At 39.2% G+C, this 18,159-nt stretch overlaps 1 protein-coding gene and 1 long non-coding RNA gene across 7 annotated transcripts in view; one reads left to right on the top strand and one right to left on the bottom strand.

Moving 5' to 3' along the window:
* Positions 1–9,153, top strand: part of BDNF (brain derived neurotrophic factor) — a 74,840-nt gene extending 65,687 nt beyond the window's left edge. For all 5 annotated transcript variants that reach the window (XM_031944159.1, XM_031944161.1, XM_023506304.2 and 2 more), the window contains exon 2: positions 8,130–9,153. In XM_031944159.1, coding sequence (XP_031800019.1) covers positions 8,130–8,891 — 762 coding nt within the window. In that variant the 3' untranslated portion in view covers positions 8,892–9,153. The remainder of the gene's footprint in view (positions 1–8,129) is intronic.
* LOC116420159 overlaps positions 1–18,159 on the bottom strand; it is a 133,373-nt gene that overhangs the window by 13,809 nt on the left and 101,405 nt on the right. The gene's annotated exons all lie outside the window — the stretch shown is intronic.

Raw genomic sequence — 18,159 nt, 5'->3', positions numbered from 1 at the left:
CTGTTGCGTTCATGACATAAGGTAAAGGACTTCCTGAATAAGGTCAGTAGTAAAAGGATGGAGAGAGGAAAGGAAATGACTCAAAGATACAGGAGAGAAATGAGTCAAAGACTCAGTTACTGGGAGTTATTGGGTGGTTCCATTGGCAGAGATGGAAGAGCCGAAAGGAGAAGCAATTTTGGGGAAATATGATGAGCTTAATTTTAGGCATGTTGAGTCTAAGGTGACTGTGAAATATTCAGTTGGAAATGTCTAGTAGGCAATTAGAGCTTCAGAACTGGAGCTTGGGAGGGAGGCAGGCCAGGACTGGAGATGTAAAACTGGGAATTATCAACACAGAAGTGATTGCTGAAACTATGAAAATAGATGAGGTCTCTAGCGGAAAGCATTCAAAAAGAAAAAAACAGAAAGCCTTATAGAATATCCACATTTGGGAGTGAGAATTGGGAAATAAGGGGACACAAAATCATATTGTATTTGAATGCCATCTTTAACCTAGATTTCTAGATCACTTAAAATCTTAATAGTGAACTTCAGAACCCGATTTATTATGTGAGGAAATAGCTCTAGCACTTAAGAAGAAAGCATCAGTAACCAGAGGGTCATAGTATTTAGAGATGTAAGGGACTTCAGAGATTAACTAATATAGCCCCTTTCTTTTATAGATGATGACAGAGATCTAAGAGGTTGGTTATCTGTATAAGGTAACATAGGTAATAAAAGAACAGAAATGGAGCCTTTTGACGCCAGAGCCAGAGTTTGACCCACTAGAATATACAAAAGACTAAATGGATTTGAAGCCAATTGCCAAAGGAGGAAATCCATATTAGAGGCAACATAATTTTAAAGATACTCAGGAATCTAATGTTTAACCTATTTTGAAGAGAAGATTCTCCAAAATAGAAAAGATCACAGATTGCTTTTGCCAAAAAGAATTAATTGACATGCTTCAAAGCACCAACAACCACCAGATTCATATGCCAGTTTTTTTTTTTTAATCTCTGTATTTGGACTCTAAAAAGAATCTATGTAAAGTTTGATGGTATCCTTGAGAAAAACTTGAGGATAGTCAAGATTTTACAGACAGACCATATCTTTATAACCAGATAGTCCAACTAAGAAGTGAAGAAAAATCTCTCAGTGTTTGTTATTTATCTCTGAAAATCATTTGACGTGGCACAATTAAATGGAGTCTCAAAGATTCTTCCTTCAAAGCATCTTCAAAACTTACATTAAAGTTATATAAGACTACATCAAACGTAACTATGGAAATAATTTTATTTATTTATTCCTTTAGTTGTCATGTGTAAATGTGTAAAACGAGAAGAAAGTTAATGATATTGTAAAAGATATTAAAAATAGAATATAAACAAAAGGACTTTTCAGTTGGTGGCAAAATTCTACAAATGCTTCTGTTCACAATGTTTGAATCCAGTCCGAGAAAAATAAGAGATAGCATGGTATAGTAGGTAGAGAATCATCTTCATAACCAGGAAAGTCTGTCTTCAAATCTTGCTTCTGATATATACAACTTGATCCTAGACAAGTCATTTAATTCCTCCATGTTCTAGTCAAGATACAGAAAAATGGCTGGCTTCCAATGGAAGATGGACTACCCCAAATCAGTGAAATCACAGGTCTGGTCCCTATCCCAGAACATTTTAAAAATTCCTTTATGATATTTATTAAATGTACAAAAGATTAGTCTAACCATTCCTGCTTAGAGAATCAAAGTAGATGAAATACATATATTGCTTAGAACAGAAATTGGCAAAGTATGGTCGATGGGTCAGATTGGACCCAGTGCCTGTTTTTGTATAATCCAGGAGCTAAACATTCTTGGGCTCAAAGACCAGCTCTAAAACAAAAACAAGAAATGGACCCAATTTGGCCAACTCCTTGCCTAGACTATGGCAACCTATCAGCTATTTTTTAATCAGTATGGGCATCTTGCACAGGTACTACAAATGGACAGGCTTTATTTGATCAGGAAAAAAAGATTACAGTGTATTCCTCTTAAGAAGTAGTCAGTGGTTTTGGTGATTGTAAACTGTTTCTCATCATTTCTTTTATACAACTGTTTGTCCCTTTGTTATACTTGTTATACTTTGCAGTTATGAATCATGGAGCATCTAGATCTAAGAAGAATTTAAATTACAGGCACAGGAAAGACTTGTAGTGGGTAGGAGCAAGTGTGGGATATTATCTGCAATCACATATGTATAAGAAGTCATCTAAAAATATGTGTATGACTTAAAAAAGATGTAGGGCAATCATGTATTGAGAGGTGGAGCACCCAAATGGATTCGCCAATTGTTGTGTTTTATGGCCTAGGATATTAAAAAGACTGAGAGAGAAGGTTTTCAATGTCTCCAAGAAGTATTTGTAGAAAGATATGGGCAAGAATCACACTGGATAAGCAGGTGAGGAAGGTATACCCACACAGAGAACCCTCAGATTTGTCAGAGCAAAAAGTAAACAGATGAAGGTTGAGAGCTGTTGTGCTTAGGAGACTCTATTTTGGTCCAGACCTGTGATGTCATCAATGAAGTTTTAGTGAAGAAACTCCTTTTAGCAATGCAAATCAGCAAATGTTTTGCAGCTTAGTTTTAAAACACATGCCTGAGACATTGACTGTCTGTCTGTCTCTCTCTCTTTCTCTCTCTCTCTCTCTTTCTCTCTCTATCACACACACACACACACACACACACATTCCCACACCCTTTCCCCCTCAGTAATCTCCAGTATCTTCTGATCACTTTTAATATCAAATATCAAAAATCAAGTCCTCTGTTTGACATATAAAATTGTCATAGCCTGTTTCCTTCCTAATTTTCCAGTTTTTCTATGCCTCACCCTCTTCCATACCCTCTGTACTAATCTACATTCAGTTCCTTGTAGACACTTCACTGGCCACTTCTTTGACTTTGCACTGGTTATTCCCCACATCCAGGATGCTCTGTCTCCTCTCTCCCTCAGGCTTCCTGGATCAGTTCATAGCCTCCCTTCTCCCTGAGGCTCTTCTCAAACCCTCATCTGCTAATGGCTTTTCCTTTTAGATGACTTCCATACTTTGTATGCACCCAATTATTAACTTGTGGTCTCTCCCATAGCACTTCCTGAGGATACAGATTGTGGGGCCTTCCCTTAGATCCTTGGCACTCAGCTTAGTGCTTGGTAATATTTGTTGACTGACTGACAGATAGGCTTCAACTAGAAAGCTGGCTCTCTCTCCAAAGTGACTTTTAAGGAAATAAAATATACTTGAGGGGGGGTGTCTATCAGATTGAATTAAAACATTGCAGATGATGGAGAAATCAGGTGTTTGCTGATTCCTCTGGGGAGGTATAAAAGAAGAAAATAACTAAATTGGAAGAATATAGGGAAAGCAAACAAAAGAAGGATTCCAAATCAATGTGAGGTTCTCCAATGGGAATTAACTAGGAGGAATAGCCATAGTTTCATCCAAATGTTCTTATATCTTACACTGATCTGAATGTTCCTTAGCCCTCAGGCTGAGAAAATTGAGAAGTACAATAATTCTCCATCCCCCTCAACCTAAAAAAAGAAATCTGTCATTCCTGAGTTGTAGCAGAACTTTCTCAAAGGCTGACCCTCGGAATCTAGGACTACTTGTTTCATCCAAACCTGCAAATCTGTCCCGGGACATGGCAATATTGGGCCATTGTGTAAGCCAAGGGAATCTGTGCAAGCATGTTCTCGGCACAAGGTTAGACCAGCATGTACTGGAAGCCTGGTGCATGTTCAGTATTGATAAGGTTTTCCTAATGGTGGAAGACACAATGTCAGTACTTGCGAAAGTGGGAAGAGCAGCTCTTAGCTTGATTCACCCACTTCTTGTCATCACCTGTTGACTAGAGGTAGCATATCATGTTGGTCCGTGAAGTGTCAGGGATGGGAATGGCAGAACTGGATTAATTCAATAATTCAGCAAGCATTCTTTGATTGTAGGCTATATAAAAATGAAATAATCTCTGCCCACAAGAAGCTTATATTTTACTAGGGGACAGGGATGAAGAATTTATATACAGAAAATTAAATATAAAATCAAAAGAAAGTAAATGCCAGGGGAATGCTGGGTTTTCTGTAGGAGGTAACACTCCAAATGAGCATGGAAAGAATCTGGGGATTCTTCAAAGCAAATGTGAGATGGGAATGCATCCCAGAGGACAGCCTGTAGAAAGGCTTATGGAGATAAGTCTTAAGGAGATAGAGTGTTGCATATAGAGAAAACCAAGAAGCCCTGATTAACCTGGAACAAAACCCATGAAAGAGAGGCAGGAAATGGGTTCTGCTCTGCTGCTAATTTGCTCTTTGAAATTAAATAAATCTGGCTTCAGGTCCCTTTCTCTTAAAACAAAGAGAGTGGACAGAGTAATTTCCAAAGTCTTTGCTAGTGCTAGAATTTTGTAAATTATCTTCAGATTACATCCTATTTCTTATCAATTTATGAGCTGTTGAAGAAGCAGCATGGTAAGAGTGGAAAGGATTTTTCTGGCTCTGGAAGTGGCAGCCCTGGGTTCAAATACTGTCTCAAATCCATATGATTCTTAGGCAAATCACTCATTTTTGGGGGGGAGAGTCAGCTTTGTCACCTGCAGAACAAAGATCCCATTTAACTCCAAACCGATGCTACCATGAACACTGAGGATGCATCATAAATCAAGTCATCTATCAGTGAATGTGAAAAGCAGGAATGATACTGTCAGAGGGTGGGACCTGGGGAAGCCTCTTCTAAATATGACTAATGGACAGCATGTTTCAGGTCAGCAAGTCTGATGTCCTTCCCTGCAGGATGCTAATCTGGTATCAGTCTTGCAGAATTATTTTCTCTTCACTCACTCTTTTTCTCTAATTGGCTTCCCAGAGTACGATTGTAGGACATGGATCCAAACTTAGAGCAGCCCTCTGGCAAGCTGGGAAAGGACAAGCAATGTTGTGTGCTGCTAAGGGACTTCCCCAAAAGCTTCAAAGGCATATAAATAAACCTTAGCTGGCTGTGCAAAAAATGAGCAAAATGTTGCTGCTTTTTAGAAGCTGTGATTGAAATTTAGAAATCCACATGGGTGGTACTGTTTTGGGAGTCAGAGAAACAGGTTCAAATTCTGCCCCTTTTACCATCTAGGGGAGATCTTGGGCAGGTCATCCAACTCTTTGAGCTTCAGTTTCCTCATCTGCAAAATGAAAGAGTTGAACTAGAAAGTTTCCCAGATTCCCTCAATTTGTAAAATGAAAAAAGTTGAACTAGAAAGCTTTCCAGGTCCCTTCAATCTATAAAATGGCATTTGGGGATAAACTAGATAATGTTGGAGTTCCTGTCCAACTCTGAATATATGATCCTATGATTTCCTAATTAAATCAATAATAAACCAAAAAATCCCATTGCTAAGGTATTGTGGGCTTCCCCCCCCTTTATTGCACGAAGTATTAGGAAGCAGATGATAATGAAGGAGCTATAGCTAAATGATATATATGAAAATGAACATTTTTGTGGATATCACATTCAGTGTTTATCAACAATATGTTAAGGCTTACCATGCAGCTAATGCAAGTAGCTGTATTAATATTTGTCTGATGTGCAGAGCAAGGAAGTTGATAGGCTCCCTGCTCCTAATGCTTGTTCTTTGTGAAATCCTACGTCAAGTTCTGGGTCCTGCATGGTAGGAGATACCTTGACAATTAGGCCTGCTCCAAACAAGTATGACCAAGATGATGAGCTTTTCTGGAGGGAGGGCATACCACATGAGAAGTGGTACAAGGTCCTGCGATATTTAGCTTTGAAGATTATCTTAGAATCATAAATACAGAAAGGATCTAGATCTAGATCTAGGATCTAGAAGTTGGAAGGGATTTCAGGAGTCCATTAGTCTTAAGAGTTTGTACAGTAGACAGGACACTGGGTTTGTAGTCAGAAGGATCTGAAGTCAAATCTGACCTCAGACACTTACTAGTTGTGTGAGAGTAGACAAGTCATTTAACTAGTCAGAAGGATCTGAAGTCAAATCTGACCTCAGACACTTACTAGTTGTGTGAGAGTAGATAAGTCATTTAACTCCAATTGCCTCAGCTTCCTCATCTGTAAAATGAGCTGGAGAAGAAAATGATAAGCCACTCCAGTGTCTTTACTAAGAAAATCCTAAATGGTGTCAGAAACAGTCAGACTGGAACAAACAACAACAATCAGGGTTTGTATGAGGTCCAAGTTCTTAGCAGATTAAGTACTTAATTTGTTTGCTTTCTTATCTCATTTTATAAGTGAAAGAACTAAAACCCAGGAAGATTAAGGGCCTAGGATCATTGCACCTAGTAGGAGAGTTGGGATTTGAACTCAGATTCTTGAACTTTAAATGGAGAATTTGACAAGATTTAATGGTGGACATTTGTTCAGATGTTAGAAGGGCTTTCATAATGAGAAAGAAGCTTTATTTATTCTTCTTGACTCGGTAGGAAAAATGATTAGGAGTTTCAGGGAGGTAGATTTCAGCTTAGTCTAAGGCAAAACTTACTCATTGTAGCTGACCCCAAGGGGTATGAGCTGCCTCAGAAGGTCCTAAGTTCTATGTATTAACATATAGGATGAGAGCTGGAAGGGTCCTCCAAGCCCACCCCTCACTTTACAGAGAAGAAAACTGAGAACTTTAAAGAAAGAGATAGGAAAATCCTTTTCTGGCCCAAGTTCCCATGAGTAGCAGGTCTCTAGAGGATATCAAATAGAACCTGGACAAGAAATAGAAAAGATTCCTACATCAGGCAAGGAGTTAGAATAAGCCCCCAGATTGTGTGATCCTGTGACCATCATATCCATCTGAAATGACCACATTTCTCCTGAATCCTGGTCCTTGCCTGTTCACTCTGACACCGACACACCGCTATTATGATGTCAGTTTGGGTAAGGGATGTTTCATCAGAATCTAAGGATGGGAAGCATAACGACATTCATAGTCATGACTGAGGTAACCCTTTGAGAAACATCTTGCGGTGGTAGAAGCAAGGGAATGCTGGACTTAAGAATCAGGAAGTCCCTGGTTTCAGATCCCTTTTCTGACTCCCATTGGTGCTGAAACAATGGAGAGGGCACTGTGTTGTCTAAACCTTGGTGTCCTTATCTATAAAGTGTGACTTAATGGGGTGGATGTGAGAAGCAAATGAGAGAATGCATGGAGAGCATTGTATAAATGCCAATTGGTATTACCACCAAAGAGCCCTGAAATTGGGGGGACAGGTTCTACCCCCGGTTCTGCTGCGTCACCCTGAATATGTCACTCACCTTTGGATCCCTGTTTTCTCACCTCTTAAAATGAAAGGGATGGAATAAGTGGTCTTTAAAAGTTTTGTTGTGTTTTGTTATCCAATGTGAAAGACTATAATTCAGGGTAACTGGCAGATGGGAGAGGAAATTTGGGAACAGGGAAGCCAGCTCAGCTGCAGCTTTACCTGTTGTGCCTGCCTGAATTGTCTCCAGAAAGACCCCGAGGCTCACTGCTATTTCCATCTCCTATCCCCAGGATAGCAGCGTATCACTGACTTTAAAGCAAGAGGCAGGAAAACATTGCTAGTATACTTGCAGTTGTTGCTTAGTAACTTTTCTGATATCCCTATTATAGTGGGAACACCAAGAGAGATCGTTAATATTGAGCCTACAAAGTGGCACTCCCTGGATAAGAGAGTAGGAAAAGAGGAATCTTTATCCTATTTTTTTTACTTACTTAGCAACTGTCTAATCTTGGGTTTATGCTTCAGCCAAGGATCTATCTAATCCTGGGGAAAACACTCCATGTTTCTGTTTTATATTAAACTAAATATAATGAACCACCGACATTAATTTGTGTCTGTGTGCAGCTGGAGTTTATCGCCAGTGCATAAATAAACCCTGACCCTGCAGAGCATCATCGAAAACCGAGCCAACCGAGGACCCCGCATCTGCTTTGAGTCCCAGAAAAACCATTAACTAGTCTCCTTCCCTTTTTTTCTATCTCCTTCCCACAGTTCCATCAGGTGCAAAACCCTTAACTAGTCTCCTTTTCCCTTTTTCTTTCCTTCCCACAGTTCCACCAGGTGCAAAAGCCTTAACTAGTCTCCTTTCCCCTTTTTCTGTCTCCTTCCCACAGTTCCACCAGGTGCGAAGAGTGATGACCATCCTTTTCCTTACTATGGTTATTTCATACTTCGGTTGCATGAAGGCTGCCCCCATGAAAGAAAGCAGTGTCCGAGGTCAAGGCGGCTTGACCTACCCGGGGATGCGGACCCACGGAACTCTGGAGAGTCTCAATGGTCCCAAGGCAGGGTCAAGGGGACTGACCTCCTTGGCTGACACCTTCGAACACGTGATCGAGGAGCTTCTGGATGAGGACCAGAACGTTCAGCCGAGGGAGGAGAGCAAGGATGCCGACTTGTACACGTCTAGGGTCATGCTCAGCAGCCAAGTGCCTTTGGAACCCCCGCTGCTCTTTCTCCTTGAGGAATACAAAAATTACCTGGATGCGGCGAACATGTCCATGAGGGTCCGTCGCCACTCCGACCCTGCCCGTCGGGGGGAGCTGAGCGTGTGTGACAGTATTAGCGAGTGGGTCACGGCGGCCGATAAAAAGACTGCAGTGGACATGTCGGGTGGGACGGTCACGGTCCTGGAAAAGGTCCCGGTCCCCAAAGGCCAACTGAAGCAATACTTCTACGAGACCAAGTGTAATCCCATGGGTTATACGAAAGAAGGCTGCAGAGGTATAGACAAAAGGCACTGGAACTCCCAGTGTCGAACTACCCAGTCCTATGTGCGGGCGCTCACCATGGATAATAAAAAGAGAGTTGGCTGGAGGTTCATCAGAATAGACACTTCTTGTGTATGTACACTGACCATTAAAAGGGGAAGATAGTGGATTTATGTTGTATAGATTATATTGAGATAAAAATTATCTATTTGTATATATACATAACAGGGTAAATTATTCAGTAAGAAAAAAAATAATTTTATGGACTGCATGTATAAATGAAGTTTATACAGTACAGTGGTTCTACAATCTATTTATTGAACATATCCATGACCTGAAGGGAAACAAAGTCATTTGCGCACAACTGAAAAAAAAAAAAGTCTGCATTACATTCCTCGATAACATTGTGGTTTGTTGCCGTTGCCAAGAATTGAAAACGTTAAAAAAAAAAAAAAAAAAAAGTTGAAAAAAATAAATAAATTGCATGCTGCTTTAATTGTGAATTGATAATAAACTGTCCTCTTTCAGAAAACATACACACACGCACACACACACGTACACACACATACCCCAAATTTGAACCTGAACATTCCGTTTCCATTTTAGACAGTAAAGTATCTTCAGTCCTGTTAGTATTCTCTCTGTTTTAATGCTTTTGACTTCTGATAGCGTTGGAATTAAAACAATGTCAAGGTGCTGTTTGTCATAGCTTTCCTGGCTTTGGGGAGGGGGGGGGAGGGTTGGCAGGGTTAGGGGGGGAAGGGATTGGGGTTTCCTTTGTTTTGTTTTTATTTTTTTAAGGTTCTCACAGAGGGAACTGGGGGAGGGAATGGGGAGAGGAGCACTCCCTGTCCTGTGTGTTATATTGTAAAGGTATTTGCTAAAGAGACCACCCTATTGGAAAAAAAAAAATCTAGAGGCACCCTAACGAGTGAATCTTCATCTTCCCTTTATCTCAGGGCCTCTGGGAAATCCTTCTCATACTCCTCTGGGCCTGGTTCATTCCCAAAGACCTAAGTTTGCTTACAGCACATTCATTTGTACTTCTAGTTCCCTGGTTCCCTTCCCACCATCCCTCTCCAGTTTGGGGGCTCCCTCTTGGTTTTTTCTCCCAAGGAAGAAAAATCTATTGCAAGCATTAAACCTGTAAGTGAATGACAGGATCTTGTCGTACCAAGTTCATCACACAAGGCAAGGAGAATCGCAACTTTCCCATCAAAAACAAGTAACCAATGGAACCTAAGACTTCTATGTGTGGGGACACAGCGAGACTTTTTCAGGATCAGCGGTAGGAATGGCAAATGTCCAGAGAAGGAGTATACGTCCTGAGATAGACATTCAGGAGTCCCAGACAGTGAAACAGTAAAATCATAGGTCCCCCGGAAAGGGAATGATCTCCCCAGAAGAGGATAGATCTGATAGACAGGTTGTTGATGTGGTAAGGAAAGAATTCTTGCGCTGCACGTGGCCGCGGCCGCTCGGATTTAGGCAAGGGTGGAGATGTGGCATTTGAGACATTTGGAAAGGTGCAGGACCAGAAGAACTCCCCAGGAATGCCTCTGGAACAAAATGGGCAGAGCTGTTTGTACCTCACGCTTCAAGTGCCTACATTATCTAACTATGCTCAAGAGGGCCTCACTCAACAGGGCCTTGCTCAGGCAGTTTCACCCCCTTCCTTCCCCACCTCCACCCCACCGCTCCGATATCAGTTTTATTCTGGGAAAACCTGGATAGCCTGACATTCGCTCTGAGATCTGGTCGTAGCATTATGATCTACTAGATGCAAAGAGAGACACGATGTCTGCTACATGAAGAGGCTGATTGCCTCTGAAATTAGGTTCCTTCAGTAAAAAAAAACAAAACCCAGCCCATATTTATAGAAACCCTCCAACGTGATTTCTCAATGAAGACTCAGGCAGAACTATCAGGGACACAAATAATGACAATTCCCCAAGGGCTTGGCCCTCAGCAACTGACATTTCTATAATAACTTAGGGTTTACCAAATACTACGCTACTCATGTGACATCTGATTCTTAAAACAATTCTGTGAGATTAGCAGGATAAATGTAATTATTCACACACACACATACACACACACAAACACATTCCATTTTTTTCAGATGAAGATAAACTGTCTTGCCCAAAGTGATACAGATAATGAACAACAGAGCTAGGACCTCAAAGCTGGTTCTTCTGATCCCAAGCCCAATGTTTTATTTTGGTTTTTTTCATTGTGCAACACTGCCTCCTCCTACAGGAAGCCAAAGAGACTTTGACATGACTTTGACACTTTGATACTTCCTAATGGTTCAAATAGGTTCTCAGAGCTCTTCTCAACTAATGCTGCTTCTACTCCTCAGCTCCTACTACTTTCCTATCAATCGTGAGGATTCCCTAGATCAGCACTGCCTACTTAGCCTACTTAAGTCAGTGTGAGTTAATACAACAACCAATACAGGAACTGGGAACTTGGGCTAGTACCTCGTTAGCCCTTTAAATAACCAAATCCTATAAAATGTAATGCTAGAATCCACTTCTGTTTTCTGACCCTAAATCCTATTCTCTGACCTGGAGGAGGATAATACTGTAAATGATGTCCTTGTGTGCAAGAAAACCCTAAGTATTATTCTGTTTTAGTAGTTGTAAGAAACAGACAAGAAAGGAAGCTGCACCCCGACACTGGGAATTAAGGTCCAAACTCAAAGATGGAAAGAAGACCTGCAAAGAAAATGTCCATCCATCCATTCATTCAGTCAATCAACCAGCCATACTTCCTTTCATTCATCTGTTTACCTAGTCACCCACCCATCCACCCATCCATCCATCCATCCATCCATCCATCCATCCATCCATCCTTTCACACATACAAACATTTGCTCATTCATCTCAATATAATCTGTCATAAGGAATAATATTTCTAAACACCTGCTCTCAAAGAAGAAAGTTAATGGTCTTCCAAAGTCTCTGCAAGACCCAATTTATTATAAGTTTGTTTTGTGGGTTTCCTTTTAATGCATCTTTGTCATGGTGTCCTAAAACTGTAGTTAGTGTTCAGACTTTCTGATGTACATGAAATTCCCTTCTAATTCCTCTTGGGGAGAACAAAACAAAAGAACATTATATTTGGCTTCAGAGTCCCCCCGGGATTTCTCAATGTGTTGATGATACTGACCCTCTCTGAAAAGTGCCAGGAGAAATTTCAATCCTTGTTCGGAACTGGCTCTCACCATCCCCAAGCTAAAGCATCATACTCATAGGCTTGGTGGTCTTAATTGGTTAAAGATTTTTGTTTTAAAAGGGGAAAAAAAAGATCTCTCTGTGTTGTTCTTCATTTTGTTTTTGCTTTTGTTTTTTGAAGTCTTGCCGTGGTCTTTGTGGCAGAAGTGTTTCATGCATGGCAGGCAGTGGGCCTAAAGCTTTGTTATGGTGATACTCATTGAAAATGTAAGTAAATGTCTGTGGCCTTGTTCTCTCTATGGTAAAGAGATATTATTCACCATGTAAAACATAAATATTTATTGTATTTTTAGTCTATTTATATAATTCTGTTATTGAAAAAATTGGCATTAAAACTTAAAAGCATCAGAATCCTATTGTAAATACAAGTTCTATTTAAGTGTACTAATTAACATATAATATATGTTTAAATATAGAAATTTTTAATGTTTTTAAATATATTTTCAAAATACATAAAATCTGGGGGTTCTGGGTTTTTTTCTCTTCACTGTAAAGCAAACATGAAAACATTTTACATAAAGAGGTGTATCCACTGCTTTAAGACCCATCTGACTCGTTTCAGTGATAAGGTATCCCTCTCAGCAAAGGCTGCTTTGTTTCCAGGGGAGGGCAATGGAGAAGAGTTCATTCAGCTTGAGGCTTCTGATAAGGATCTCAGATCAAGCCTGTCATCAAGAGTGGAAGACCAAGTGTCACTTTCCACTGACACTTTGAAAGTTTCCCCTTTGGATTGAAGGCTTTTCATCTAATTCCAAACCATGTATCCTAGCAACAACAGGGCCCATGAATCAAACATGGCTGGCTCGATTCAATTAGAAAGTAACTGTTAAAATCAAAGTCAGTTTACTTGAAGGTAATGAGAGTAAATTGCTGTGTATTTGGAGAGTCAATAGCTAAAAGATGGAGACACAAATTCAATATTTAGAACCAGGTCATGTGCCCTTCATTTGGAAGTGGTGCCATTGACTTTATTTATTTATATCCATTATGGTGATTTAATTTGTGTGCTATAGAGTGGGGCTCCAAAGCTGGAGCAGCCATGAGCTAACAGACTGCTAGTATTTCTAAAAAGATGGGCCCCTGTGAGTGCCGCCAAGCCCCTGGGCAATTAGTCAGTGTTTAAAGTTATCACTAAATCTTAGAGAAATAAATGGAAGTGTTTTAAATTAGAGAAAGGGCCATTAAAAAAAAGTCTGTTCCTGCTCTTGAGTTTCCCATTAGAATACCAACCATCCGGTCCCAGAATGTGGTGAGCAATATCTGTTCAATGTATCATTTCTATTTCAAATACAGATACATGGTTCCCTCTTGTATTGTCTTATAAATAAGGATAGAGAAAGTCATAACAAACATTGAAATCGTGTTGTTATGTAAATGGAAGAGTAGATAGATTAATCACCATGTTCTAATCCATATAAGAAATTCACCAAGTACTATAAACGAAAAGTTTCTCAGTAATTCATCATGATATTAGTCCAGTCTGTGAATCATATCTTTACTAAATTTTTGCCAAGACTAATTATTTCTCACAGCAGAGGAAGACAAGTATTTTGAAAGAATGAAATAAAAAGAAAGAATGCAACATGATGTCCAAATTGCTTGAGACTGAGAAAGCTTGGGAAGTATCCAAGGAAGTTTTTCTCTGAAGATGAAGTCAGAGAAAAAAAAGCATTTTCAGGTAGCCACTGAATTCACCAACTGGGGCCATTTTTCGGGATCATTTTATGCACTATTTCTACCAGAAATTCAGCAGTGCCTGGATTAGAATCTATTAGGTTTTGCCATGATGATATATGAAACCTTTGACTATTGGCCACATCAGAAAAGTCTTCTCCTAAAGTTATCTTGGTTCTTCACCTGTAGTTCTAGAAAGAAATATATTGATTCAATGAGGGACAAAGAGAGACACTTGGACTAGTAATTCCATTTGGGAAGAGGACCTGAAGCAAATATTCCCAAAGTGCAGGGTTAAATTTGGAGCTATACAAGCCTGGTATTGCAGGTGAGTTAGACTGGGCCCTTTGCCCCACCCCCAGAGCAAGCAAGGGAGAAATCTAGCTAGAGATGGCTAGAGTGACTCATAAAATATCCATGAATATCCCTTATCTCCAAATGATTTTACCAACTCCTGTTTTTAGCCTTCTCCAATTTACTCATGATTGGTTTTCTCAAAAGTATTTGGAGGTTGCCTGCTTTACACTGATGCATTTTCAAAAGACTCTATTTCCTTTTAACTACCTCAACACAAAACCTCATAGCCTCTAACATTTTCAGCCCATCAGTAATGATGAATAAAACTGACTTCCTCAGAATCTTTAAATATAAAGCTTCATTTCCCTAAGCCAAAAAAAACCAAAAAAACACCCAAGGTAGCAATGAGGTAGAATACACTTGCCATCTTGTACCCTTCCTGTATGAGTATGTATGTCCACTCATGGTTTATATGCTTCCAGTAAACCCTGGAGTTACAGCAACATCTGTGAGGGTTTGTCTCTGTTCTTTGACTCCTGACTCCCTCACCTGGCGTGAGGGAAATGTCTTCCATTTTTAGTTCTACTAATGCTACTTTAATAAGAAAAAGCACTGGACTTAGAGTGAGAGGAACAGAGAAACAGGTCTGGACCTCTACTCCAACACTTACTATCCCTATGACCTTGAGTGTCAGGTTACTTTAATTTACCTCCCTGACCTGTAATTTCCTCATTTACATAATGAATAGAATATTATCAGTATTACCTACTTGGTGGAATTATTGGAGGAAGAAGCATTTTGAAGTACTATATTCTAAAGAAATATGGAAAAAAATTAATATTGACAGAGTTGGAAGGATCTTAGAAAAAATATATATATATATATCTCAACTCTATCATTATTCAGATGAGAACTCTGGCAGGCCCAGAAACTTTAAATGATTTGCCCCATAGTCACAGAACTAGTTAATTTAAAAGACAGGACTAGCACCCCAGCCTCTCAGACGCTAATTCAAACACAGTAACATTTCGTCCTCTGACAAATCGTCAGTTACAGATCCTTTTCCCCACTAATTCAGTGGGAGTTAGTAATGTGTCATAACTCATTGCTAATGATTAATAGACCAGAGGAAAGGGATGGTTATGACAACCAGAGACAGTATTGTTTTAAGCAGAACAAAGTTGAAAACTTTTTCATCCATTTGATCAAATCCCAAAGGAATGATAGACAAAGCTAGTTGAGTTGTTTCTGGATGTGTTTTTTGGTTTGTTATTTTTTTAAAGGAAAATTTGTCTTTTAGAAAAAGCCTTTTGGTAGCACCCAGGGAAAGTTAAGATTATATGGATGGTGACTGGGCAATTGGTTTTGTAAGTTCTCCTAATGAAATACTAAAATCAGGAAATGTGGAGTGGTTATGTTAATGAATGTACAGTTCAGCAAGCCCCTCTTAATATTTCAGGTTTGGAGAAAGCACACTAGTGAATATCTTCATCTCTTATCCTTGTTAATGGCTCCCATTTTTTAAAAAAAAATCACTAAATTAAAATTTAAGATAGTAGCTTGGAATCATAAAAAAAGCTAGTCAGTTCCACTTATGGAATCAATCATGCAACAAGTGGTTATTAAGCTTCCAGTGTATACCAGTCACAGGGTTAACTGCTTAGAATAAAAAAAAGTGAAAGTCTCTACCTGCCAGGAACTTACATTATAATGAGGCAGTCCAGTAGAAGTTAATCTTTGAAGGGTAGGAGGAAGCAGTGGTGGAACTGGGAAAAGCATCCTACTGATGGTAAAGTCCAAACTTGAAGGAAGCCCAGGATTTTAAGAGGCAGAGATAAGGAGAGAGAAAACACTGGCATATGACAAGTTTAAAAAGTCTGAATTATCTGGGAGTCCAGGGAGGCGCCCAAACCCTTGAAACTCCAGAGTGAGAGTAAAATACCAAGTAAGAATGTCCAACATGATGGCTGCTTGAGACCAACAGAAAACAGACAACATGCCTTCTGGGCCATATTGTATGGTGACATGGAATTGGAGAGTTTACACTTCTAATTAGAATGGGATAAATCTCACAGAGGTTAGAAGCTTTGCAGTTCAGTAGACCCGTTAATGGTGAGCTGCTAATCTTTTCACATCCGGCTAAAATTGGAAGGTATTTATTTTTTGGTAAAATAAGCCCTTTTCTATATGGATCTCCCCTTCTCCCCCACCCCCACAAACGCATGTTCGGATAATTATAGGGCATGTCTTAAGCCTATAAAAACCCAAGAGTTCCCATTTAAATGCTGAGCTGGAGATGTATTTTCTCCAATAAAAAAAAGGCATAAAGAGAGTTGTTCAGCCATTGTTCTTGATACCCTGTCACACTTTGATGGATTCTTAAGAAGCCACTGGGTAGAAATTCACTGTTGAGTTGCAGAAACTATGGGAGATTTTAATCTGATCTCCATATTGGTGTATCTCAAGAGATCATGTTTGTTTGTTTTAATTACGTTAAGCATCCCTACCCAAGTTCAACTCTATTTAGTCAACTTACACTTTTCAATGAACAATCAAAGTTGAATTAAATAAACTTCAGAGTAAGGATTTATTGCAGAGCAGGGGGGAAATCGCTATCTTACAAAAACTGACTCCAGTGAGTACTAAAAAGGAATTATTTGTAGACAATGTCACCAAGAAGCAATACAGTAGAATGGAAGATCATTGGACCATTGGGGAAAAAGGCATGTTTAGAGTGTGGGCACACCTGCCACATCCTGAGAGAGCATTCCTGTAGAGAAAGGATGAGTAAGAATGTTTCCCCAGAGTGTACCAGCACACTTAGCCAATGGTCTGTTCATCTCTAGGACTAGACTTCTAGAAACTTGGGTTTGACTCCTTTCTATTCATTGGACTCCTAACTACCTATAACCTCCCCAGGTTAAACCTGAGCAATCTCCAAGCTATTAAACAAGAACCTCCGTTTCTTATGGGAAATGAAGAGATTGGAAAAGAAAAAATAAGATTAGACTAGATTAAGCATCCTTCAGTGCCATTGACCCATGATTCCTTGCAAAATTACCAAAAATTTTTTTCTGTGACTGTAATTCTAAACTATCCTCTATTAGTGCAAGGAGATGCCTTTAGATTAGTAAATCAACTTTAGATTAATAAATCAATTAGATTTATAGATTAGATAATTAGATTAATAAATCAATCCTTGCTATATTCCAGTAAGTAGAAAGTCACTAGCACTTAAAACTTAAGAACTGACCATTTGGATCCTGGCTTGGCCACCAACTCATCAAGCCAAGATCTTGAATTCAGTGCCTTAAAGACAGCAAGAAAACTATTAAAACACAGATCTGAACATGTCACCTCCTGATTCAGTAAATCCTAGTGGCTCCCTATTATCTCCATGATCAAATAGAAAATCTTCTTTTATCATCACCATCACTATCACTAACTCCTTTTATTATTATTATTACCATTACCATCCCCACTACTACTACCTTTTATACCACTATTACCACTGCCACCATCACCACCGCTACTACTGATTTATTATTACTGCTACTTCTACTGATGATGATGGTTATGTTGACAATAATAATGTAATTTTTAAAATATTTTAATTTTCCCCTCATTACATACAAAGATAATTTTTTAAAATTCAATTTTTAAAAACTGTTGAGTTGCAAATTTTTTCCCTCCCTCCTTCATTTCCCTCCTCCCTGAGAAGTAAGCAATTTGATAAAAGTTATACATGTTTAATTATGCAAGCATATTACCATAATGCATTTATATAGCACCTATTATATTCCAGGTACTTCACAAATATTATGTCATTTTATCCTCACAGCAACCCTGCAATGTAAATGCTATAATGATCTTCATTTTACAAATAATGAGAGGTAAAGCTATGTGCCCCAAATTACATAGCTAGTGTCTAAGATTGGATTTCAATTCAGATCTTCCCAATTCTGGCCAGGCTCAGCCTTTTAACCATCATGCCATCTACCTGCCCATTGCTCTACTGTATATCTCCTAGATTGTGAACTTGGGTGAATAAAAAGACTGGAAAATACCCAACAGAAATAAGAAGATTTGAAAGATGGATGAGTTGCTGTGGAGTAGGAATGGGGAATGTAATAATAATAATAACTAACATTTCCATAGTGCTTGATAAGTATATTCTCCCATTTTACCTCCTTGACATCACAATGTGATAGATGCTAATATCC

The sequence above is a fragment of the Sarcophilus harrisii genome, chromosome 6 (genome assembly GCF_902635505.1).
Source record: "Sarcophilus harrisii chromosome 6, mSarHar1.11, whole genome shotgun sequence".
NCBI classification, from domain to species: domain Eukaryota; kingdom Metazoa; phylum Chordata; class Mammalia; order Dasyuromorphia; family Dasyuridae; genus Sarcophilus; species Sarcophilus harrisii.
Note: the sequence above shows the minus strand (reverse complement) of the source record. Positions and strands in the feature narration are given on the sequence as shown.